This window comes from Primulina huaijiensis, chromosome 7, assembly GCF_012295235.1.
Source record: "Primulina huaijiensis isolate GDHJ02 chromosome 7, ASM1229523v2, whole genome shotgun sequence".
Taxonomy (NCBI): Eukaryota; Viridiplantae; Streptophyta; class Magnoliopsida; order Lamiales; family Gesneriaceae; genus Primulina; species Primulina huaijiensis.
Window position 1 is genome coordinate 3,544,065 of NC_133312.1, and position 27,137 is coordinate 3,571,201.

The 27,137-nt window shown below is 28.4% G+C and overlaps 2 protein-coding genes, 1 long non-coding RNA gene and 1 pseudogene across 5 annotated transcripts; 2 read left to right on the forward strand and 2 right to left on the reverse strand.

Annotated features, from left to right (window-relative positions):
• The first annotated feature begins 3,514 nt into the window (after positions 1–3,514).
• On the forward strand, positions 3,515–4,351 carry LOC140980801 (protein INAPERTURATE POLLEN1). The gene has a single exon (XM_073446853.1). It carries the CDS (start codon positions 3,542–3,544, stop codon positions 4,349–4,351), a length of 810 nt encoding a protein of 269 aa, XP_073302954.1. The 5' UTR covers positions 3,515–3,541.
• A 2,505-nt stretch (positions 4,352–6,856) lies between these two features.
• On the forward strand, positions 6,857–9,246 carry LOC140981266 (uncharacterized). Of its 2 annotated transcripts, XR_012176063.1 has the most exons (4): positions 6,857–7,190; positions 7,280–8,315; positions 8,566–8,701; positions 8,816–9,246. It is a non-coding gene; the product is annotated as an uncharacterized lncRNA (long non-coding RNA). The 2 variants fall into 2 exon arrangements; XR_012176062.1 differs by having other exon boundaries at positions 7,280–8,701.
• Positions 9,247–9,350: 104 nt separating this feature from the next.
• On the reverse strand, positions 9,351–10,925 carry LOC140981265 (NAC domain-containing protein 7-like). 2 transcript variants are annotated; one of them, XM_073447618.1, is made up of 3 exons: positions 10,718–10,925; positions 10,206–10,477; positions 9,351–10,004 (listed from the first exon to the last, which is right to left on the reverse strand). In XM_073447618.1, exons 1-3 carry the CDS (start codon positions 10,875–10,877, stop codon positions 9,495–9,497), a joined length of 942 nt encoding a protein of 313 aa, XP_073303719.1. In that variant the 5' UTR covers positions 10,878–10,925; the 3' UTR covers positions 9,351–9,494. The 2 variants fall into 2 exon arrangements, with proteins under 2 accessions (XP_073303719.1, XP_073303720.1); XM_073447619.1 differs by having other exon boundaries at positions 9,351–10,000; positions 10,202–10,477.
• Positions 10,926–25,040: 14,115 nt separating this feature from the next.
• Positions 25,041–26,494, reverse strand: LOC140980280 (uncharacterized; annotated as a pseudogene).
• Positions 26,495–27,137: the final 643 nt, after the last annotated feature.

Here is a 27,137-nt window from a genome sequence, read left to right on the forward strand (position 1 = left end):
CTGTCGGTGATTATTGTAACTTTGTAAGTGGTCTCATTACCGAATCTAACGGCTATAATTACACTCTTCAGATTATTTATTATTAATTACTACGTAAATAAAAGCAAAGTTTTTTCATATTTAATTTTTTTTTATAAAAAATTACTATAAAAAATATTTATTAATATTAATGTATTCATTTATATTAAATATTTGAAAAAAAATAAAAAAATAAATACATATTCTTTTAATTTTTTTAAAATTCAAATATGAATTTAATGTTATTTGAAATCAGTTGAGCTATTGAAAGTTTGAATATTTAACTTTATTTGATAATTCCAGATAACTTAACTGATTTATAAGTTCTTTAATTTATAGATTTGGATCTAACGGTTAGTAAAATCAAATATTATTTCTCACTGTCCCTTCTGAGATTTGGATCCAACGGTCAGTAAAATCAAATAATTAAATTTGAAATCAGTTGAGTTATTTCTCATCGTCCCTTCTAAAAAATCATACTATGTAGGTAGTGCTCGCAGATTTTTGACAATTCATAAACTGTTTGTAAGGAAGACGTTATCCATAATTCAACTTTAGAACCCTGAGTAGCATAACTGATTTTTCGGAGAATGTCTTTCCAGTTTAGATCAACTATAGATATCCGTTAAGCTTCAAACTATCTATCTAACAAAAATTTCAGCATAGCTCATGTCTAGTTTAACTTAGTTCAGTTTAACTCATTTTCAGTTTAGTTCAGTTTGTTAAATTAACAAAACTTAATTGATCCAACAGTTCATAACATCACCTTATAGTTCTCAAAATCATCTTATAATTCTGCTTGCTGTGATTGAATGATATTATTGAGATGATATAAAATTCTGATTTTATTAATTTAATAATTTTTTATTTTTAAAAATAATTAAAAAATACAATTATAGATAAATAATGTTTAAAACATAATTAAATATTACACGTAATTAAAAAAAACTAAAATACACACAATTAAAAATTATACATGATTAAAAAGTCGTCGAATTCTAATGTGCATATCAATGTAAACTCAAAATATAGGCGGTCAAGTAAGCTTGTAGTGCAGTTCTCCGTTCTGAATGTCAACACATTCCCTTTTTCAGATTTTTTTAAAATTTTCCAGATTTTTCCTACTTTTCTGATTTTTTATGATTTTAAAATATTTTTAAATTTTTAGTAGTTGGTATTAATCATGTAAGTTGATCTTCAGCTACTATATCATCCCAGCTAAGAGTAGTATTGAATAGTAACCCGTCCCGTAACCCTCTTATCTAATTTTCGTTCTGATAAAAATTCAGAATATTTTCTTCTCTCTATCCCGTATCCGACACATGTCGGGACTCCAATATTCGGGATCATGTCGGACAAGGACAAGATATCCAGATAAATTTTTTTTTTCATGTTGATGTTTTATTTAAAAAAACTAAAATAAATTCTTTTTATTTTTTAAAAAAATTTAAAAAAATACTATTTAGAAACTTATATTTCTAAAGGGAAAAAATATTTCATTAAAAACAAATAAGATTAAAATGTTCCAGATTAAATTACAAAATACATGCAAATTACAAATTATCGGATAAATTTTGTTAGATAGAGGGCATATTGCATCTCTTATTCTACATATTTTATAATTAAATAATTATAAATATGAATTAATTAAATTAATAATATTTTTTTTTAAATATCTAAGAATAAAATGTCATTTCGTGATTCTATTATTCGATCATTTCAAAAATAAACAATAAACAATTATTAAGTCCACAATTAATTCCTGTATTGGCTTATGCCCAATTATTTTAGTCCAATATTTTAAAAAAATTAGTAATAATAATTATGGCAAAAACTTGTGTGAGACGGTCTCACGGGTCATATTAGTGAGACGGATATCTTATTTGGGTTATCCATGAAAAAGTATTATTTTTTATGCTAAAAGTATTACTTTTTATTGTGAATATGAGTAGGGTTGACCCGTCTCACAGATAAATATCCGTGAGACGGTCTTACATGAGACCCACTCTAATATTATTTATGGTTGGGTCGAAAATATCATCGGGATGAGATTTTATCCTCGATCCCTCTCCCTATATTAACATGGTCGGGAAAACATCGGGTTGGGATTTTTTCATGACATAGATAAGACGAGATTCGGGATAAGTCTTGATTTTGGAAAATTTTGCCACCCTAATCTCAATCACTAATAATTATTCTTTAAATTTTAAAATTTTTTTTTAAAACAACAAGATAAATCTTGAAGTTGGATCAAACAAAAAAAACAAAAAAAATTTAAAAAAATTGGGCACTTCACTGCCTGAAGAGTCTCTGCGAAAGGCTATGCATCTACTTCCTCCCACGCGGAAATTAGGTCCTCACACCTTGGAGTACGATGAATTCCATGGGCAGATGAAGCCGCACGATGACATGCTCATACTACACTGTGGCAAAAATAAAATAAATGGGAAATTTTACTTTCGGACAATGTTCGCGTGTACTTCATCGGCTATTATACATCTATGCTCTTACTGCAATGGGGCAAAAATAAACGGGCAATTTTACTTTTGGACATTATTGTTTTCAAGTCTTTTTTTTTTTTTTTAAAACAAATCTTTTGACATTAATATTTTCAGATCTTCTGGAATTAAGATTAAGATACATTGATTTGTCTCATTTTAAGTTTTTTCCCTCACTTTTTATTGAAAGAAAATATAATTAATTTCTGGTCTATATTGTCTATATATATTATTGAGTACTATATTATAAAAATTGAGGGGGTAAAAATAACTAATCTTGGTGTCATATTGTCCATATTTAAATTTAAATAACCAAAATACTCATACTACAACGATTAATTTACCTGATAATTATCCATAAAATAACAAGATAATCACGCGCTAAAATAACTAAACTATCACATTTCCATAATACCAGTCCTAACATATCTACTCGAAGAGTCGTTTTGCCTAATTAATCATATGAAAAATCATTACTAGTTCTTAAATTTTATTATAAGTTCTCAATTATCTATACATTAATTAAATAATAACACTAAAAAACTTAAATGTAACAAAATACCCCTTCATATCATGTTAGTTTAATTTGAGTAACTCAAAATTCAAACAATTATTATTCTCCAATATAATTCTAGTTGAAAATGGCTTACAATTAATCCATCCATAAAAATTAGGGTAAAATTATATTTTTGATTATGAAATTTACACGTTTTTTAAATTACTTTTCACTGAAATGTTGACAAATATCGATTACGTCGACAAAGTCTGTTGTTATATCAACAAGTTTTGATTAAACATAATCATTTTTCGATGACACGTCATATTTCTTGTATCACGTTAATATTATGATAAAAAAATACTAAAATTATCGCTTTTGTGACATAAATAAATTATAACTAATTTATCTCTAAAGCTTCTAATTGGATTGAACCCCATAAAACGTCTATCCCGTCACCGTCACCCCTCCCTCTTTTTTCCTTCTCACGCCCAAAAATACAGAATCCATTTCTACATCTTTCCCAAAGATGTTGAAATCAGCTCTCTTCAAAAGCAAGAAAGCCGCCACTTCAAAACCCTTCAAGATTTTCTACGACGAGTGGTTCGCCACCCTCGCGGGCACACTCCTCCCCCAGCTTCGCCGTGCTCTCTCATCTGTTTCCACATCCCCAGCCCTTCTCACCGCCCAAGTCGACGCCATGCACCACCACATCCGCTCCTACTACGAAACCATGGACCTCGCCGCCGTTGAAGACGTTGCACAATGCCTTTACCCCGAGTGGCGCAACTCTCTCGAGAAACCATTCCTCTGGCTCGCCGACCTCCACCCTTACCTCTTCACGAATCTCCTTAGATCATTTCTTGACGATCAAGAATCCGAAGATGGTGACGTTCTTGATACAATTCAGGAGATTCGAGAATCTCGCGAGTTTCTTGACGAGCGGTGGCACGTAGCGGTGGCTTGGAGGAGCCCATCGAAGGCTTTGACGACAAGGGTCGATCAGATTGAATGTGGGTTAAGGCTCATGGTGCCCGCCCTTGTGGCTCGTGCGCGCCACGCACAGATGAAGCTGGTGAGGAGCGTGGGGGCGGAATGGGGGAGGATGGATGGAGTGAAGGTTGCGGTTGAAGAGGCATTGGCGGCGGAGATGGAGGAGCTTGTGGGGGTGGTTGTGGATGCCAACAGGCTGAGGAAGAGCGTTTTAGCCGATATATTGAGCGTAACAAGTGTATACCAGGCTGCTTTGTTTCTTGAAGCACTTGCTGAATTCTTGGTTGGATTTAGAGATGACAAATTGCTCAAAGAATTTGACAAGTGCAAAATGGGTATCAATTGATACAAATTGGGGAATTGAACATTATATTGACATTGGCATGCAGCTTAATTATAGTATGGTTTCTTTCATGAGCTGTTAAAAATGATTCGATTTCTGTGCAGAATTGTAGATTCTTTGTAGTGTTTCAGCAGAAAATTTGAATTCCACATTTTCTGGTATATCAAACAAGTGAATAGAGTTTACCATTTTGTATGGCGTGAATGTGTGTTTTCCTTCATTTGTAACTACAAGTTTATGGTAAGTAGCTGAAGAGTCGTTTACAAAATCCTTTGGGCTTATTTGGATTGGAAAGAATAACTTAATTTCGACAAAGAGAAAGTTTGGGCGACGTTTCGATTATTTTAACTATTCCAATTCTTTTTAGAAAATTTATGTATTTTTATTTTACGTTCGAATTTTTTTTAAATAATTAAATTATAAGTAAATTTATCTTTCCGTGGAGTTAATTAGAAGTGAGAATAAATATTTCGATCCATTTTTATTTGTTTCCACTTATTCATTTCAGTACTAATCTTATATTGAACTTAATATAAATTTTTTACAAGGTATAATTTACACGTTCCTTTATATATTTAATATATCACAAACTTCTTTGAGCCATCTTACAGAAATTCGTGTGACATATTTTTCACCTAAAAAATATTTGAGCTATTAAAGATTTTACATTTTTATGTCTAGAATATTAATTTTCACAGTAAAATATTGTTTTTTTGTTAGTTATGCTATTAATTTTTTTTTATATGTTCTGTTTGAGTGAAAAATATATGAAATATGAAATGTGTTATATTTTATGTACAAAGTATTAATTTTTCCATAAAAATATAATTTTTTGTTAATTATGTTTTGAATAGATATCGTGTAATATATGGTGAGTTGAGTGAAAAATATTATTTTTTATGTCAAAAACATATTATATAATATATGATGTTTTGAGTGAAAAATATTAAATTTTACGTTAAAAAAATTTATTTTCACTGTAAGTATAGACCAGATCAATTCAACTCATAGATATAGATATATAATACTAATGCACCAGATAACTACCAAGAATATATACATTTATGTATAAATTACTGAAAATTGTACATTTAACGTCATTTAATATAAGTTATAAAGATAGTAATAGATTATGAGAATTCAGGTACCGAGTCACAAGTATACATTATATATTAGCTCAAGACAAAGTACTCTCCAATAACCACGTCCATCTCGAGCATTCATGTGTACAATTAATGTTTTCTTATTCAGATGCGATAGGAATTATGATATCCTGATAAATCTATGGGGTCTCACAAGGTCTAACCCATGTAAGCAGGCCGAGAAAAAAGTGATGGGCCTGGGCTGCAGTAGGGCTAGGATGTTAGTCAGGGGTGATTATATTTGAACGGAAGGAACTTGTGTGAAGGAGCGACATGAACAATATCGTTCGACCTGTCAAACCGAACTTAGTTCAAAGGGATGGCGAGGGCGAGGGCGAGGGCAGGGTTATACGAGATCCAAAAAAAGTTGTCCTTGTTGCATGATGATACTTGGATTGATATGGCAATCTGCCAAGCAGAGATGTGTACTTTCTCTGTGAAGATTTTTGACCTGATTAGATGAGCCTGGGTAAGATGATTTGCACACACTCAACAAGCAAATATCTGTGGACAACGGAAGAACTTCCGGTATGGTCACTCTGACGCTCAAGTTAGTAAAGTGCACACTAACTAGAATAAGAATTTATTGAATGCAATAGATGTAATATCTCATGTCCCAAATGAATTAGCAAATCTGTTTATTTATAGAAGAGAATATTATCTTGATTGCAGCACCTGAACAATATTCCTGATTAGACATCTACCAGTGCCTACTGTCTAGACATGGCGGCCCATATTGTCCTTGGTTTTGTTATATGTACTGATTTGTCATATTAATCATTACGATGTACGATATATTTATGAGCCCCGCTACCATCTCCTCATGGTCGTTCTAAATAGAAAGGAACAGACTTTGACAATTCCTGCTGGTGACCGGATAAGGTGAGCCAAGGTCGGATGACCTAAAAATGTTGAGGAGAACAAACACCTCGACTACCGGTTGACAGGATCCACGATCATTTAACTTAATCTTCTTGTGTACTCTGCCTTGCTTGGTCAAGAAAGACTCCAAAGTGCTGCAAATGTCCGGGATGCCAAGCGAGACAACTTTTCAACCTGGGCAATATCATTCAACATGTCTTGCCCGGCCAAGAATATGAGCACATGCTTGTATGAATCCATAGCGGTCTGATATGGTTCCCAAGTTGTTTAAACATTTTACTCTTTCTTTACCCTGACTGATTTGTACTTTGTCTCTCTTGACTTCCTGAGACCAACTCTAGACTGGTCTTATTTTGGTTTTCCCTTCTTGTGAGAGTCCACTTCCCCAAAGCCCAAACAAGAAGCCCAACCCATTTTCTTTTTATTATTAATGAAGCTAATAAAAATAAAAAAAAAAATAAAAAAAGAAAGAAAGAAAAAAAAAGATAAGAAGCACTTTCTCTCCCCCGACCGTTTGTAAAATTCAACAAATTTTCGTCTGTCTTTGACCGCCCGTATCTCCACTGTCGGTCATCGATTTTCGAAAATAAGCATATATTCGGAAAGATCTCGACAAAGGCTATCCATTGATACCCATTTTGCAAGGTTTTTCCACAACCCTGTTCGAACCCTTCGGCCGTGGCTCGTTCGAATTTTCGCTCTTCACCTCGGTTTCGTGTTCTTTAGAGCTTGGACAACTGATTTTATAGTTGTACTCGAAAATTGAATTTTGGTCATCACCAGTACTAGAAGACGAAAACCTATCTATGAGAATACTTGTAAGTTCGACTTGTTGGTAATTTAGTTGTTGCAAATTCAACTAGGGAAACAAAACTGTAAAAGTTGAAACAAATCTGGTTCCGTGCAGGTGGATCACTCGATTGTCGAGAGCTTTGCTCAAGGCGGGAGGACATGCATCACATCGCGCATTTATCCTACGAAAGCCATATACGAAGATGCTAAAATCTTCTTGTTCAACAATGCTACCGATGCTGGGATCACTGCATCACTACAGATATGGCAAATGAGTGATGTGCCCATTGACCAAACCTTTCCAGCCTAATCTTTGTTCATTTTTAGAATGTATTGAGTTAAGACTTTCTTTTTTATCGAGTTCTTATTTTTGTTCCTATTAGAAACACGACGCATGTTTCTTAGTTTATACAAAATCAATGGATTATGGTAAAGATAGGCGCATTGTCAATTTGTTTTTTAAAACTGAAAATTCATTCGTGATTAAACCAAATCCTCATTCTAAAATACACGAGGCTGAATGTAAACTCGGCCTTCAAGACCTGACAAAAAACATCAGCCCTAGCTAAATAATGAGTAACATGATTTTCCTATCTCCTAATAAAAACAAATGATAAAGATTGAAAATTTAACGCTTATATTTTGCAATCTTCCAAAATAAGTCCAACTGAATAGGAATCCGAAATTGAAGAATTTAATCTATGAACAATTGATAGAGCATCATATTCAATTATGACATGAGAGAGAGCCAAATCTTTGATCTATCTAAGGGCTTCCCTAATTCCTAGTGCTTCGGCTACCGAAAGATTTCGAATATCTGGCAAAATCCCATGAATAGCTCCAAGTACATATCCGAGATAATTCCTTATAATACAACCATATCCAACATGACCCAACATGGAAAAAATTGCTGCATCAACATTACATTTCAATAATGCTCTGGAGGTTGAGTCCACCTAATAATATTGAGCTGAATATATAGAAATAATAGGCAAGTTCAAAGAGATCTCATATCCAAAGCTGTCATATTTTGATTGCCATTGTGCTCTTTTGTATTAATTGTTTTATTTGGAATATTTCTTGATATCAATACTCGGATATTGCAGAGCCTAAGAAGTGGCGAAACATTCATAAGCCTTCTCAAAATTTTGGTATGAAACATTCATAAGCCTTCTCAAAATTTGGATAGTCTAACGAGAATAAGCAACAACGTGCTGATATTGGCTGCAACAACCAAATTATACACATGAGTTTGTTATAAAAACTAATACCTAGTGATCCTGTGACGTTAAAAAAAGTTAGGATCTTTTTTCAGCCTCTGGACTAGGCACAGCTCAATGAGCAGTTGAAGAATCTTGCAAGTGTTGTTTAATAGCTGGTATTTGATTTTTGTCTTTGCAGGGACATCTTGTGATCCTTTACTATGTAACCAACCTTTACTTATGGAACTTGTGTCCTTACACGGAGTGATCTTAGGGGTGTCGTAATTGAACGTGCTGATTTTAGTGATGCAGTTATAGACCTTCTCCAGAAACAGGTACATATTAACTTAAATTAGCATGATTTGTAGTGTATATAATATAGGACCTGAATTGTTGTGTATTCACAAGGTTAGAACGACAATACTTACATTGTTTGGGTTTTTATGCAGTCACTTTGCAAGTATGCGAGTGGCACCAATCCTGTAACAGGAATAAGCACCAGAAAATGTCTCGGCTGTGGGAATACCCGGCGAAATGCATATGGTTCTCCATCTTCTCTTCTCAGTGCTCCTCCACCCAAACTCCTTGATCGTGACGGTTTTTTTGATTCAGACACTGGACTATGTGATGTTAGCTGAATCATATTGGTTTATGTGTATGTACATGAGGTAGAAGAAAATATGAGGTAACATTTGTTTTTTTGGGCCTAGAAACAGTCGGTAGCCGAGTAAATGGGTGATGTATATACGTAAATTTTTTCAAGAATTTTTTGTGTTCCTTTTCAATCAGTAAGCAGCTATTCCACGTCTGATTGTAACTATCTTGTATTGATTACTTTATGAAAACACGATCAATTCAAATGTTGGAAGAATCCATTGTAATTTTTTATTAAATCATTGCACCCCTCGGACATGCATCAAATGATACTTCTTTTCTCTAAGTTGAAGCTTGAAAGTAACTCACATCTCAAGCAACTCTAATCAAATAGATATTTGCATTAAAGAGCACTCAACAATGTCAGTTCTATGCAGTACCATGCATTCTTATTAGAAAGCTCCAGTAATATATATTATCCTGTAGTATATACTCCATACATGTTTGGATACCAGTTTCTTCACTATTTCTTGATCAATTTGGGAAGCTTGCTGATTCAAAAACCTGATCAGAAGCCCCATTGGAGTTGTTAACCCTTTCTTGACTCAGCTGAGATGCGACAAACTTGTCGAGAAATCTCCAGTCGGTCACTTGCTCAAGTACATCTTGATCGTTGTATAGTGCGTGAAAGTCCATTTGAATAGTTTTGCTTTCTTGAAGTCGTTCTTCTTGGAGACCATATGGGACGTCTATCGAGCTGCTACAGTGAGCATTATTCACTGTGGATGGTGGTTGTATTTTTGGACTTTCTAGATAAGGAAGCTTGTGAAATGCTGCACCATGATCAGGAATGTCGTATTGCGATTCGAGTTCTTGTTTACAGGTATAGTGAGGATGAGATTTTAGCTTAGTTGAATCGAAATATTTCATGAAGGAAACTTGATCGTCGCAGTTATACCAACGTACCGAGTCTTGTTCTTCCTCATATCGTATAGTGGCAGCAATTCTTTTCTTGAATACCCTACATACTGCCCATCCTTCTTCCTGGTAAAATCAATTGATGGGGATCGATCGTTGTATTATTTCAATTCAAGAAAATCAAAAGACCGTACCCTACATCACATTAAGTTAGACCGTGAAATTTATCTGATGTGAAACTTGTATTCTTTAAATAATGAGGTATAAAACTTTATCTTTTTAAATTTGACAGGAGATGATAATCAAACATGCAAGACATGCACTCGCCTGAGGAGTTCCATTTTCATTCGTTTCGAGTCGATATTCATGCATGATCCAGTCAGATTTTAGGCCGTTCGGGGCTCGACCTTTGTAAAATACCAATGTTTTTCTCATGCCAATCAAATCATGCTTAGAATAAATAGCCTTATCTCTTCCTGTAGCTTTCCAGAATCCAACTTTAGTAGCTCGATTAGTGCGAGTCCCCGTCGGATATTTCTTATCCTTGTGGCTGAAGAAGTAAAAATCATCCTGTTCTTCTGTTCCAATCCTGCACAGTTCTGGTTTTCATTCAAAGATTAAAATGAAGTCGAATATGATCTAACCATGAACACTGAAAGGCGCTAATCAATCAAGCCGGTTCGCAACCCTTTTTTATTGACATGAACACGACATATTTCATTTATAATATTCTACAATCAAAATCGAGGAGACCCTGAAATGTAATTTTTTTTAATTATTAAGATAAACAAATTAGCTTGATGAGATATAGTTTGATAATACTGAAGTCTACTACGTACCTTGAAGATCCCATGGCTCTATTTTGTATAAATCAACATCTTTTATGACATCTAAATCAATTTTTATCGAAGCAATCTTTTTTCTGAGATAGTAATCAACTAATTCTTCATCAGTGGGGTGAAATCTAAATCCAGGAGGAACATTTGAAAAAGAAGTCATATTCTTTCAATGTTTCAGGTTCCACGCCTGCAACATGATCAGTTACGAACATTGTGATGCTATTGAAGTTATCAAAATTTCTAGCAAGCAAAATAACATGCACGTAGATGTACAAGCTTTATATGTATGCGTGTATAGATATACATTTCTTGAACTGACCCTTGTGTGATTTTTTCAAAGAATGATCAGATCCCGAGGAACTTACGAGGAAAGGGAAAGGTTTTTTTTCCTTCCTTTTATGATCAAATGAAAGAAAGAAGGATACATATGACTATATATACAATATTATCTTAGTTTTTCATTAACTGAGTTTATTAATTAATTAAAAAATATTGCTTAGTGTTTAGTGTATGATTAATTAAATAGTTCCACATGATGTGATAGCTAATTAAAAAAGGAAAGAGGAAACACATGTAGTGTATATCATTTTGCCAAAAGTTACCGCTGATGATAATTGTAATAGCCAAAATACTACTGTTCGATCGAAATCTTAATAGAGATAGTTATTGCGTCCCAACAATCTTCCACTCAATAATTACAATTCTTGCAATCAATTGGAATCGAACTCGTGACCTTTAGCTATGATATCAATTGTAGGACTGATTGCTTGTCGTTTTACGAAAAACTATAGCTTGCAGTAATGATACAATTCAAATATTCTAAACTGTATAGTCTTTCAAACAGCACTATTTGATCGATATCTCAACATAAATAATTATTGCACGTCAAGAATATGTATACAAAAACAACGAAATTTTAATTTAATTACGATGAATTTGGAGTGTGGGAAAAGCTAGCTCAGCGGGGAAACGGGAGGCGGTGGCAGGTGAAGCTCAAATATATATAATACTCCACCAGCAATTGGTATACGTACACTAACAATACTAGTACTACGTACATACTGTGTTCTTTATTTTGAGAGAGTGGTTATGAATTGAATAAAAAGAGAATTAATTTGATTTAAAAATTAATCTATACATATTATAAAAGTGTGAACCAAGGTCAAAATTTTTCTATTGTGTATTGTCAACTTTGTCCTTAGTTTGTACATACAAGAGAAATTTAGTAAGGATATTTTTGTAAAATCAGTTATTATGATCAGGACAAAATTGTCAAACTACATTTATGCTAGATAATGATCAAGTTGTCAAGAAAGCTTAAACTCTAAAATTATTTGATTTTTATTTTCTTGTAGATGAATTGAACAAACTTTTTTGACAAAAAATATTATTTTGAAAAGATTGAAATACCAAAATACATTGGCTTTATTTTCTTATAGATGAAGTGAAAAGGATTTTTTCACAAAAAAACTTAATTTGTAGTTTTTTTCACAAAAAAGTTAATTTACAGAAGATTAAATACAAAAATTTTTTGGTTTTATTTGCTTGTAAATAAAGTGAAATATTTTTTTCACAAAAAACTTAATTTTTATAAGGATATGATGTTAAATATCTTTTATTTTACCTTAATTAAGATTAATTATTTTAAAACGAATAAGTAAACTAATGAAGCCAAATAATTAAACTAATTTTCTTTTTGTTTTACCAAGGTCGGTGTCATGAAGAAGGTTAGACATTTAATTACATTTACAAAATGATACAAGAATTATCAGATATAAATATAGATAATCCTAATAAATATTTCGTGGGTATTTATTCTATCTATATTTCTTTATAAAAAGGAAAGTCGACTAATAATTTTCAAAGCCTTGGTTTATTACTAAAATTTAACGATATAAGATTGCATAAGTATATTTGTATTAATTTTATCTATTTTTTCCTCTTTTTAAAGGCTAGAAACTATAACAATTACTTTAGGAGATATTCTTGCGATTAACGAAGGAGTATTTTTATAAGAGATATATATTGACAAAACAGTTACAGCTTTTTGTAAACTTAAAAATATATATTTGAATGTTAATTTTTAAAATTATGATAAATAAATTTTTATAAAAATTATTCATTAGCATTACTCACTACTTCTCCAAAGACAATGTCAAAATTATTTTGTTTTTATTTACTTGTAGATGAAGTGAACAAATGCTTTTCACAAAAATATTTGTTAATTTGAATGTGATGTATTTTATTTTGTAGATTTATAATCTTTTGAATGATTTTATATATGAAAGAAGTTTATCTTTAATTTTGTGAGGATGTTTTTGTAAAATCAATTATTATGATGACGTCAAAATTGTCAATCTACGTATGTTAGGTAAGGATCAAGTTGCCAAGAAAACTGAAACTCCAAAATTATTTGGTTTTTATTTTCTTGTAGATGAATTGAATATATTTTTTTTCACAAAATATTAATTTGAGAATATTGAAATACAAAAATTCATTGGTTTTATTTGTTTATAGATGAAGTGAAAATAATTTTTTCCCAAAACAATTAGTTTGTAAAATATTGAAATACCGAAATTCTTTTGTTTTATTTGGTTGTAAATATAGTGAATTTTTTCCACGGAAAACACATAATTTGTGTAAGGATATGATGTTAAATATCCTTTATTTTACATTAATTGAGATTATTTAACTTAAAATGACGAATTAAAATAATGAAGCCAAATAATTAAATCATGTGGGTTGGTGTTACGAAGAAAGTTCGACAGTTAATTACATTTCACAAAAATGATACGAAGCATTATCGGATATAGAAGAAAGACGACCTTATAAATATTTCGTGAGTATTTATTCTATCTATATTTCTTTATTAAAAAAAATCCAACTAATATTTTTCAAAGCCTTAGTTTGTTTTTAAAATTTAACAATATATGATTGAATACATATAGTTTTACTAATTTTAAATATTTTCGTCTTTGTAAAGGTCAGAAACTATAACAATTACTTACTTGATGATCTTGCAATTGACAAAAATGTATTTTTATAAAAGATGGATATAAGAAAATCAATTATAGCTTTATGTAATCTGAAATGACATATGTTTGAAGGTAAATTTTTAAAATTATTATGAATAAATCTTTACAAAAATTATCATTAGCATTACTCAATATTTCTCCTTATGATTGATAATAAGAAAGGACGAAATTATTTGGTTTTTATTTTGCTTATAGATGAAGTGAACATATATTTTTCACAAAATATTAAATTGAATATGATTTGTTTTATTTTGTAAATCTATAATCTTTTGAATGAGTTTATATATGCAAGAAGTTTCTCAAGAAAAAAAATTAATATATAAAAATTTGATACTTTCAATAATATAGTATGAAATATAAAAAAAATATGTTGATCGTAATTTTGAATTTTTGTATTTAAATAATATATTGCATAAATCTGTTATATCACTAAGAGTTGAACACTTTTTGATAAATTAATATCATATTAATTAAATCATATTTTTCAGTTGTCTAGAAGATGAAATGACCAAAATTCATTGGTTTTATTTGCTTGTAGATTAAGTTAAAAGATTTTTTACAAAAAAGAAACATAATTTTTAGAAGACTGAAATAACAAAATTCTTTGGTTTTATTTGCTTGTATATTAAACGAAAAAAAATTTCACAAAAAAACTTAATTTGTGTGAGACCTGTAGAGGCATCAAATAGAGAAGAATATACATTTCTTCTCAAAATAAACTAAATGATTTAAATAATTTATAATTGAACACATTCAAATATAAGAAAAAATTTCAACAACGAAAACATTGAATGCAAAAAGATATCAGTAGATTCCAAACAACAAGAAATTTAAAAAAAAAAGACGATCATCAAATGTCTCAATTGTAACAATATTGAAATATAAATAATAGAAGACAATAACAACACAAGAATGAATATTGAGGATAATTAAATTGTTGCACGGAAAGATTTTCAGCATCAAAATTATTATAAAAAAAGAAGTCGTCCAACAAAAGAATCAAAAAATACAGATATGAAAATGCAAATGATTGATGTCGACAGCACCATAAGATTTGCTAATGAAAATGATGAGAATATTGTTTTTTTTTCACAAAGAAGAAAAAGATAATGAAAAAAAAAATCGTGAAAGCAATAAAAATTGAAAATATAAAGGAAGAAAACATTTGATACAATAATTTAATTTAAGATTTATAATATATTATCTAGCTATATTGTATTTTTATTTTTCATAAATAAGTTGCACGTGGTAAAATAAATGATCAACGCTATGTAATATAATTTTTTCTTCTCTCAAATTTAATTTTAATTATTATTATGATATCAATTCTATACTATATTTTCTCCCTAATTTATACAAAATTATAAGATTTATTACTAATATGTTTTTCAACAATTATTAATTTATTTAGATTGCGCTTGGATGAATTGATTTCAAATTCATGTATTAGAATTATAATTTTATTATTAACAATGAAACGATAGAATATTGAATCTACAAACGACTTATTTACATATTATTATTTATATGAAGTAGAATGAATTTCAAAGTACATCATTATTGGGTGGACTTAAAATATATCATAATTAACATGAAATGAGTGGATTTGAAGTTTACGATGTTACTTCACTAAATAACAAAAATACATTTGAATGTATTGAAATCCTTCCATTCAAGAATAACCTTAGATTTATAACACATAAAATTTTTAAACAAATATCTTTTGCACTCATTTTATAATACTTGTTGTACAAATTATATTACATTGAATTTTCTACGGATAATGTTAAAAGAACAACCAATATATCGTACTACGATATTTACAACAATTATATCGTGAGATTTTGTTATTGTCTAATGAGATTTTATATTTAATTTAACATGAGATTTTGAAAAAAAAAATTTGTTGATTTTTTTTTGTTGTAAAAATTATTGTACAAATTTAGTTGTACATGTAACATTACTCATTTTCTATTAACTAAAATAACATGAAAATCATTAATATATAATTTTTTGTAAATTAATCTCTTCTGATCTCATTTCTTTAACAACAATTATTGATAACGGAAATGTATTTTCACGTGCGTCACACGTGTCTTTACCTAATATGAATAAAAGTATCTAAAAGTATTGTATAACATGAAGAGAAATTTTGACAAATTGTTTAGTGACAAATGAATCAGTATATATCATACTATACACACACATGCACATGCATATGCATAAATGTATATAATATGTAAGTAAATAATAGATTGAAAAATTCATGTGTAGACTAACAAGCTTGAAAACGATCGTGTAAGCACATTTTTTCTTTATCAGTTCTTAATTCCGATTTTAAAAGTTATGTTCCGTGAGGATTATAAAATAGTACTGTTTGCAACTTCTAAAAAAATGATTTTGCAATAAATATTTTAAAAATCAATTTTTATGTTCATTAATATCATATTTTGTATTAGCTTTTGCTTAATTTAATCAAAGTCTCGTCGTTGGTCTCATGGTGATTTGATTTTTAAAAAATGATTATGATATTTTGGTAAATAAATGAAAATCTCTTTGAACACTCTCATCTTTAACAATTTTGAAGAGAGATGTGTTCTCTAATTCAAGATTTTTTTTTATATTTTAATAAAAAAACTAATATTAGAATGATTTAATTATCAAAAAATCTAACTAAAAATTTAACTTTTCATTTTTATTTTCAAATAATACATTCTTTTGAATTTTTAAAATTCTTCACAATTTATCTGGTTTGGACTTCTCTTCGGTGGCGGCAGCTGGTGTGACGTGGGTTTCATATTTTTGAGTTAACTAGGTAAAGACACGTGCGACGCACGTAAAAATACATTTCTATTGTCAATAATTGTTGTTAAAGAAATGAGATCGGAAGATATTAATTTACAAAAAATTATATATTAATGATTTTCATGTTATTTTAGTCAATAGAAAATGAGTAATGCCACATTTACAACCAAATTTGTACAATAATTCTTACAACACAAAAAAATCAATACAATTTTATTTATCAAAATCTCGTGATAAATTAAATATAAAATCTCATTAGACAATAACAAAATCTCACGATATAATTGTTGTAAATATCGCAGTACGATATATTGGTTGTTCTTTTAACATTATCCGTGAGAAATTCAATGTAATATAATTTGTACAACAAATATTAAATAAAATGAGTGCAAAAGATATTTGTTTAAAAATTTTATGTGTTATAAATCTAAGGTTATTCTTGAATGGAAGGATTTCAATACATTCAAATGTATTTTTGTTATTTAGTGAAGTAACATCGTAAACTTCAAATCCACTCATTTGCAGTTTCATATCTGTATTTTTTAATTCTTTTGTTTGACATCTTTTTTTTATAATAATTTTGATGCTGAAAATATTTCTGTGCAATAATTTAATTATCCTCAATATTCATTCTTGTGTTGTTATCATCTTCTATTACTTATATTTCAATATTGTTACAATTGAGACAATTGATGATCATCTTTTTTCTTTTTAATTTCTTGTTGTTCGGAATCTACTGATATTTTTTTTCATTCAATGTTTCGTTATTGAAATTTTTTCTTATATTTTGAATGTGTTCAATTATAAATTATTTAAATCATTTTCTCCATTTTGAGAAGAAATGTATATTCTTCTCTATTTGATGCCTCTACAGGTCTCCACACAAATTAAGTATTTTTTGGAATTTTTTTTTGTTTAATCTACAAGCAAAAAAAACCAAAGAATTTTGTTATTTCAGTCTTCTACAGATTATGTTTTTTTTTTAAAAAAAATCTTTTAACTTAATCTACAAGCAATTAAAACCAATGAATTTTGGTTATTTCATGTTCTAGACAACTGAAAAATATGATTTAATTAATATGATATTATTTTATCAAAAATTGTTCAACTCTTAGTGATATAACAGATTTATGCAATATATTATTTAAATACAAAAATTCAAAATTAAGATCAACATATTTTTTTTATATTTCATACTATATTATTGGAAGTATTAAATTTTATATATTAATTTTTTTCTTGAGAAACTTCTTGCATATATAAACCCATTCAAAAGATAATAGATTTACAAAATAAAACAAATATTCAATTTAATATTTTCTAAAAAATATATGTTCACTTCATCTATAAGCAAATAAAAACCAAATAATTTTGACCTTTCTTATTATCAATCATAAGGAGAAATATTGAGTAATGCTAATGAATAATATAAATTTTTGTAAAGATTTATTCATAATAATTTTAATATTTTACCTTCAAAGATATGTCATTTCAGATTACATAAAGCTATAATTGATTTGTTTATATCCATCTTTTATAAAAATACATTTTCGTCAATTGCAAGATCATTAAATAAGCAATTGTTATAGTTTCTGACCTTTACAAAGACGAAAAATAGTTAAAATTAGTAAAACTATATGTATTCAATCATATATTGTTAAATTTTAAAAAGAAACTAAGGCTTTGAAAAAAATTAGTTGGATTTTTTTTATAAAGAAATATAGATAGAATAAATACTCACGAAATATTTATAAGGTCATCTTTCTTCTATATTCGATAATGCTTCGTATCATTTTTGTGAAATGTAATTAACTGTTGAACCTTCTTCATGACACCAACCCACATGATTTAATTATTTGGCATCATTATTTTAATTCGTCGTTTTAAATTAAATAATCTTAATTAATGTAAAATAAAGGATATTTAACATCATGTCCTTACACAAAATTATGTTTTTTTTTTTGTGAAAAAAATTCACTATATTTTCAATCAAATAAAACAAAAGAATTTTTGTATTTCAATATTTTACAAACTAATTGTTTTGGGAAAAAATTATTTTCACTTCATCTATAAACAAATAAAACCAATGAATTTTTGTATTTCAATATTCTCAAATTAATATTTTGTGAAAAAAATATGTTCAATTCATCTACAAGAAAATAAAAACCAAAGAATTTTGGAGTTTCGGTCTTCTTGGCAACTTGATCCTTACCTAACATACATAGATTGACAATTTTGACATCATCATAATAATTGATTTTACAAAAACATCATCACCAAATTAAAGATAAACTTCTTGCATAGATAAAATCATTCAAAAGATTATAAATCTACAAAATAAAATAAATCACATTCAAACAAATATTTTTGTGAAAAATATTTGTTCACTTCATCTACAAGTGAATAAAAACCAAATAATTTTGACATTGTCTATGGAGAAGTAGTGAGTAATGCTAATGAATAATTTTTATAAAAATTTATTTATCATAATTTTAAAAATTTACATTCAAAGATATATCTTTTAAGTTTACAAAAAGCTGTAAATGTTTTGTCAGTATATATCTCTTATAAAAATACTCATTCGTTAATTGCAAGAATATCTCATAAAGTAATTGTTATGTCGACTTTGTTTTTGATGTTTATGCAATCTTATATCGTTAAATTTTAATAATAAACCAAGACTTTGAAAAATATTAGTCGACTTTCTATTTGATAAAGAAATATAGATAGAATAAATACCCACTAAATATTTATTAGGATTATCTATATTTATATCTAATAATTCTTGTATCGTTTTGTAGATGCAATTAAATGTCGAACTTTCTTAATAACACCAACCTTGGTAAAACAAAAAGAAAATTAGTTTAATTATTTGACTTCATTAGTTTAATTATTCGTCTTAAAATAATTAATCTTACTTAATGTAAAATAAAAGATATTTAATATCATATTCTTATACAAATTAAGTTTTTTGTGAAAAAAATATTTTCACTTTATTTACAAGCAATTAAAACCAAAGAATTTTTAGTATTTTAATCTTTTAAAAAGTAACTTTTTTGTGAAAAAAAATCTACAAATTAAGTTTTTTGTGAAAAATTCTTCTCACTTCATCTATAAACAAATAAAACCAATATATTTTGGTATTTCAATCTTTTCAAATTAATATTTTTTGTGAAAAAAGTTTGTTCAATTCATCTACAAGAAAATAAAAATCAAATAATTTTAGAGTTTTATTTTTCTTGGCAACTTGATCATTATCTAGTATAAATGTAGTTTGACAATTTTGTCCTGATCATAATAACTGATTTTACAAAAATATCCTCACTAAATTTCTCCAGTATGTACAAACTAAGTATATAGATTTTTAAAAAAAAACTTCAAAAAATTATATATATGAAGGACCCATGATAATCTATACTTTATTTATAAAAATCCAAAAATTCAATAAGGATATATATGTAAAATTCTAACAAATTGCTAATGAATTATCATTACAATTACATTGATTGTAGTAATTTATATCATTTCAAGAATAAAATGTAACTCCTAATTAATTTTCTCAACTAATTCATATTTATACTACCTTTAAATGTTTTATCTTTTTAATTTTCTCTCTATATCATATTTTATTATTTTAATGCAAATTTATAATTATATTTTTAGTGCATTTTCTAATTAAGCAATAAATTATAGTATCACAAGAAGAAATATGAAAAAATTAATTATATATGCAATACGTAGAATAACATGATAAGTATATAATAATATAATAATATGAAGTTTAATACTAACATATTTTTTGGTTTTTAAACTAAGAATTGAAAATAAAGAGTTTAATAAATTATTTAGTAGAATTCAATTATGAGTGTTAATATATTAATAATATCATAAAATATGAATATCTTAGAAAAATTCAAATATTTTAGCTATAAATAATAAGAAATTTAAAGGTTTTAATAACACTTTTTAACTCGATCATTATTTTCAGGAACACTGAAACCAAAATCAAAACTAATTTTTCTTGGCTTCAGTTCCAAAATCAGTTCTCATAATATATAAATTTAACGCATAACTGTTAAACAATTAATTTCATTGTCTCACATATTGTATAACTATTTCATTTAATATTTAAAAATAGATGATAATAGCAATTTTTTTAAAAAATATACAAATTAAGTTTTTTGTGAAAAAAATATTTTCACTTTATTTACAAGCAATTAAAACCAAAGAATTTTGGTATTTTAATCTTCTACAAATTAACTTTTTTGTGAAAAAAATCTACAAATTAAGTTTTTTGTTAAAAATTCTTCTCACTTCATCTATAAGCAAATAAAACCAATATAATTTGGTATTTCAATCTTTTCAAATTAATATTTTTTTTGTGAAAAAGTTTGTTCAATTCATCTACAAGAAAATAAAAATCAAATAATTTTAGAGTTTCATATTTTTTGGCAACTTGATCGTTATCTAGCATAAATATAGTTTGACAATTTTGTCCTGATCATAATAACTGATTTTACAAAAATATCCTCACTAAATTTCTCCTGTATGTACAAACTAAGCACAAAGTTGACAATACACCATAGAAAAACTTTGACATTGGTTCACACTTTTATAATATGTATAGATTGTGTCACATTTTCTTCGAATTCTTGCATGATCCAATATACATGGATTGTATATTATATTAAATTTATCTAAGGTCTACAAACTATCAAAATCAATATCGTTGGCGATATATGTTCGTATTGTATGCTTACATAATCGTTCTTTATGTTTAATATTTTTAATGAAATAATTTGGAATTTGACGTTGTCTTTTTTATGTATTTTTATTTTTATTGTTCTTTGTTATATAGGGGATCGACTTCTTATTTTTTTTCTTAATTTTTTTCCAAGCTATTCGTTATAGTTATCTAAAAAAAATTATTTAATTGATTAAAAAATATTGTGTACTTCTGTGAGTAATTTTCATTTTTGTTAGATAAGTTATCAAATAAATAATTAGTAAATTAATTAAAAATAAAAGTGATAATTGTAATTTTGAAGTGGTCATACCAAGATAATTATTGTTACTGGTGGAAGAGGTGCAAATCTAAAATTGAGCAAGAAACATAAAGTAAGTCGATACTAGAGTCGAGCTCTATATCTTTAACACGAATTTATCCCACACATGGTCCTTATGTAATGAAGAAATCATATTTTAAGATATAACAACTTGTGATTTGCGAAATGAACATTCCAAATCACAAAACCAGGGTAAAATTCTAATACGCTTCTTGAACTTTCAGTATGACAAATGAAAATTTTATGCAGTTGATGAAAATGCACGTTTATTTTTTTGAGTTTTGATAGTGTAACCTTATTTTATTATGAGGCAGAGGTCTATTTATACCATTCCATGGGTTGGAAGGGCCTTCCGCGATTAGTTGTGACTCTAGGCTTAAATTTAATGTTATTTGTCATATCATAATCTAATGGTATAGATCATGCCCCATTTAGTCATCCACAACTACTGGATCACATCTTTTGAACAAATTCGCTATAGTGCGTCCATTTGAATTGTACGATCCATATCAAATCTCTTTAAGATGATCACAACCTTTGAATGCAAACATGCCAACCTAGATCCAGCAGATCTCGACCAATGATCTCGATCTAGATTTAATCCCCTTGATCTAGATTAATCTAACACATCTGATCATTATCCAACGGTTCTGATTGCACCAACTATGAAAAGATTACATCTCTTCATTCTTACTCTTCAGATCACCATCCAACGTCTCGTGACGGCTACCATCTTACTCGTCCTAGTGGCGCATAGTAGTCACTCGCCATATCACCAATTCATTGACATGTGTACGCTGAGTAGACCACATGCACGTCATCGAACCCCATTTTCCCGGTTATATAATTAAAGTCTCCTCAATTCTCTTAGCGAAGATGCGTACGTGCACCATAAAGTGTGAGATTCTTCGAGTAACCAATTTTTGGTGTCATGGTCTGTTTTAATAATTATATAGATTAATAAAGTTTTAAAACTTCAATGTAAGTCATATGTAACTTAGCGGATAGATCATTTGTATCATAAACTTCAAGTTGTAGGTTCAATTCATATTTTGCTCTTTTTTTGCTCTTTCTTTTTTCTATTTATTTTTTAATTCATATATCAAAATTATAATGTAGTCCATCACTATTTTTTATTATTAAATTTTGATCATCATTTAAATATAAACCAAATAGATTATAAAAAATATTGTTGCATGCGTCAGGTGCACTAACTTTTAGAATGTGTAAACCTCTTAGAAAAACTATATGTGGTAATATTAATGAATGTTATTCCTATATTTTTTTACACAATAACTATGGATTGTAAAATGGGTCCACCTACTAAGTTATGAAGTTTTTTGGTGTCTTAGGCGTGCCGATATGTTAATCTCTATACCTTCACTTGATCTTCCTTCTTCCCCTACAATTTAGGGGAAAAAGCCCCTCGCCAGTATTATTAACTTGTTATTGATAAGGGGAAAAAACTTTTACTACAAAGAATAGCTTTTTATAGCTATATTTGCAAACAATAGAAGTCGATTAAGGATATATGTGAAATAAGCAAAGCAGGCATAATATTGAAATTTATTTGTAGTAAAACGTAAAAGGTAAAATTAATATAGTTCAGCAAGTAAATATATTGTTTATTTATTTTTTTTTATAGTTTTACAAAGAAAGCAATATACAATATATAAAAGTAAAGCAACAGCTTAAAACATGGCGTCACTTGTCGTCTGTTTATTTGTCTCTAGACCCATTTTGACATTTTAATTAATATTTATTTTATTTTATTTATATATATTATTTTAATGGGATTTTTAGAAAAAGAGGTTTGGAGTAAAGTTGAGGCAAACTCAAATAACAGTAGGCCATACGTAAATCAAACCAATATAATTAATATTTTCGAAGTATTAATTTTATATCGATCGTATATGTACATCAAACTTTATTATAACAAACGTATATTGAGATTGGGGACTCTTCAACTTTTCATATCAATATAAAATATAAAATAATTATATATCTTTACCTTAATTTTATTTCTGAATCAGATGTAAGGCTCAACTCATCTGTACTTCAGGCCCATGACCCAAAATCAAAGTGGACTTAATACAACACATCATAGCCCAATGCCTAAACCCAGAGTAAAGAAAAGGTAGAAGAAAAATGTTTGTTGAAACAAAATAAACTAAAATAGAGAGAGATGATGATGATGATGATGATGATGATGATGATGATGAAGAAGAAGAGCGAGTTGGGAAAAATTCTAATCGGCATATTTTAATCAGATATATTTCCTAATCATATAAATATCAATTTCATTACCATTCTTCATTGAATTTTAAGTTTCCTGCAATAAATATACATTTTTGTCTTAAAAAATATATGAGATTGATGACGTGAAGGCCGATAGGATAATTATGGTATTTTTTTTGGACAAAATATAAATGCAAAAACTTGTATGAGACGGTCTCACGGTTCGTATTTTATGAGACAGATCTCTTATTTGGGTCATCCATAAAAAATATTATTTTTTATGCTAAGAATATTATTTTTTATTGTAAATATTGGTATGGTTGACCCGTCTCACAAATAAAGATTCGTGAGACCGTCTCATAAGAGACCTACTCAAATATAAATATGGTAAACTCTAGTCTCAGATTTTTAGTGTATTAGATTGAATGATTGTTTTAAAACTAATGCAATATAATAATACATAAAAAGTTAGTGTACACTTCCTAGAGCAACTCCAACCCTGCAAACACCATTTTGGTGCAGAGTTAATTGCTCCAACCAGCGCTATGTTTGACACCAAAATAGAGATTTGCTACCGTGTTGCACCAAATTTGGTGCAACACTGTAGCAATAGCGTTGTTGTTTTTTTTTTTTTGGAATTATTTTTTATTGTAATTTTACTTAAACTCTAAATATTATATAATTAGTTTTATAATCTAATATAATTATAAAAATGTATTATTTCAAACAATAAATTTTAACAAAGTGATTTAAAAAACTTGCATATTTTAATTTAATACATAATTAATAAAGATAATATTATTATGTTAAAAAATTATTTGTGATAAATTAGTTGTAGTAAATAAAATAGTATAAAATATGCCATGAATATCTTAATTATGTAGTTATAATTAAATTAATTAATATTGAATACAAAGATACAAGTACAAAAAAAAATTAAGATTTCAAACACTACTTTTTTGAAAATCAAAGAAAATGATACATAATTAAATAAACAAACATAAAAAACACTAAATTATTAAAATGGACATTACAATACAACATAAAATAAAATAAGATAACAACACTTAAAATCAAAGATAATGATACAACATAAACCTAAACAAGATAATAAACAACAAACTATTAAAAATCATACCACAATACAATAAAATAAGGATGACAAGCATTTAAATTTAAAACGGAGGTAAGCTGGATCCAGATCCTCCAATGTCTCAAAAATATTTTCCATAGTCGAGACTCTCACGTGCACGTTTCCTTTCTTCCCTCTCACTCAAAATTCTTGACTGTTCGGCCCTAAAATTTTCACGCAAAGATGGATCTTGAATTGAGTTGAGATCGATTACCAAAATTTTGTTTTATTCTTGAAACCTAGTCAAATCCAACATTTGTCGATTTTGTTCTATTTTTGTTTCATTTTGTTCCAATTTTCGTTCAGTTTGTTGCATACGTTTTATCTGTAATTCTTTGTTATGTTCACGATAAGCATTTCCAGTTTGGATTATTTTCAGAATTTTTTCTTATCCTAATCTCATTGATTCGATTGTCTGTGACATATATTCATCTTTTTCTTTTTTAATTTTGCTTTTTTCACTCCAAGTGGCCGCTATGACGAAGTACCACCAATATTTTCATCACTTAAATTAATCTCAAATGGTGATAATCCAAGGGACGCTGATTTGGGGTAATCCGTTGCTTGTGTGTCCGATTGTTGAGAGTCGAAAAATTCAATACCTCTTTGAATTGTTGACCGTGAATGATTTGACGAAGCTGCAAATTTTTCCATATCTTTCATAATAGACCATACATGATCAAACTTAAAACCTTTCTTGAAATTAGAACCCTGTTTCATTAACTCTTTTGCACGAATTATCTGTATATGAAATTAAAGTTAAGTTAAATAATATAAAAAACTGATAATAATATAAGTATAGATATTCTATCAAAACAAAACTCACAATATCCATATCTGAAGCACCGCTTGGATGGAGTTGTTCAACTTGTTGGATGCATGCGTTCAATTTACTAATCGCCGCCAATATTAAGCCCATACGAGATTGCACAGATTTTTGTTACGAACTTCAGTCATGTCGGGTGCTCTGGAACTGTTGTAGCTTTGCTCGACACGACTCCAAAATTGATTTCGAGATTGGTTTATGCCTATGATAGGATCTTGGGAAATGTCAAGATAAACATGACAAAGGTGTATGTCTTCTTGATATGAATAAGAAGCAGTTCGTGCATTCGAAGCCATTGAAACAAAAATATGTTGGGAGATAAGTATAATATTTATTATATAGAGAATGATAATGGTGACTCGAAATGAAATTATGTTATATCTATATATAGAATGAGTGATACTAGATGATATAAAGTTAATGGTTGTGATTGAATGAAATCTAATCCAATGGTGAACAAATCAGATCAGATTTTTCGTATAGAGGATAAAGATCATGCGGTTCCGATTAAATGAAATCTAATCCGACGGAGTATAAATCGGATCAGATTTTGTAGATATAGGATAATGATCATATGGTTCCAACTGAAAGAAATCTAATCCAATGGTGAATAAATCGAATCGGATTTTTTGGATATAGGATAATGATCCTATTATTATTATTATTATTATTATTATTATTATTATTATTAGGCAATTTGTGTGTATTGTATATAATATCATATCCTTATCATCGATGTATGATAACTTTATTATTATTATTATTATTATTTATTTTTTATTATTATTAGTACTTATCATTTATTTATAAATGATAAATAAAGATCTTATGGTTTTGATGAAATGAAATCTAATCCGACGGTGAATAAATCAGATTAGATTTTTTTGGATATATGTTAAAGATCCTATGGTTCGGATTAAATGAAATCTAATCCGACGGTGTATAAATCGGTTCAGAATTTTTGGATAGATGATAAAAGATAATGTGAATAGATTTGGTTTTGTTATATAATATCAATCATATGAAGTTATCCAACTCGTACTTCAAAATTTTCAACTATCAATATACATCATGGATTATCAAAATTTTCATTTTTTTAATTCAGCATCATCTAGCTCATCTGATGAATTTGATTCACATGTTCAAGATCAATTTGAGTCCATCAACGAAACAGAAAATTTATTGAGGAGTCCAGCAACCAATAACACAATTTTAGCGGCTTCATATGCTGAGCAACATGAAGTTGAAGTCAAACATGGAGGGTCGATTCCCGGTCATATCGTAATTCCGCGTGATCGAGAATTGGCGGATCGTAATC

What these genes read in the sequence shown, in the direction of transcription:
- LOC140981265 (XM_073447618.1), bottom strand. Translation starts at nt 10,877, where the DNA reads ATGACTTCTTTTTCAAATGTTCCTCCTGGATTTAGATTTCACCCCACT. An exon ending in AGAGCCATGGGATCTTCAAG is followed by an intron (nt 10,478 to 10,717) that starts GTACGTAGTAGA and finishes AATGAAAACCAG; the next exon opens with AACTGTGCAGGATTGGAACA. An exon ending in ATGAAAATGGAACTCCTCAG is followed by an intron (nt 10,005 to 10,205) that starts GCGAGTGCATGT and finishes TGATTTTACCAG; the next exon opens with GAAGAAGGATGGGCAGTATG.
- LOC140980801 (XM_073446853.1), top strand. Translation starts at nt 3,542, where the DNA reads ATGTTGAAATCAGCTCTCTTCAAAAGCAAGAAAGCCGCCACTTCAAAA.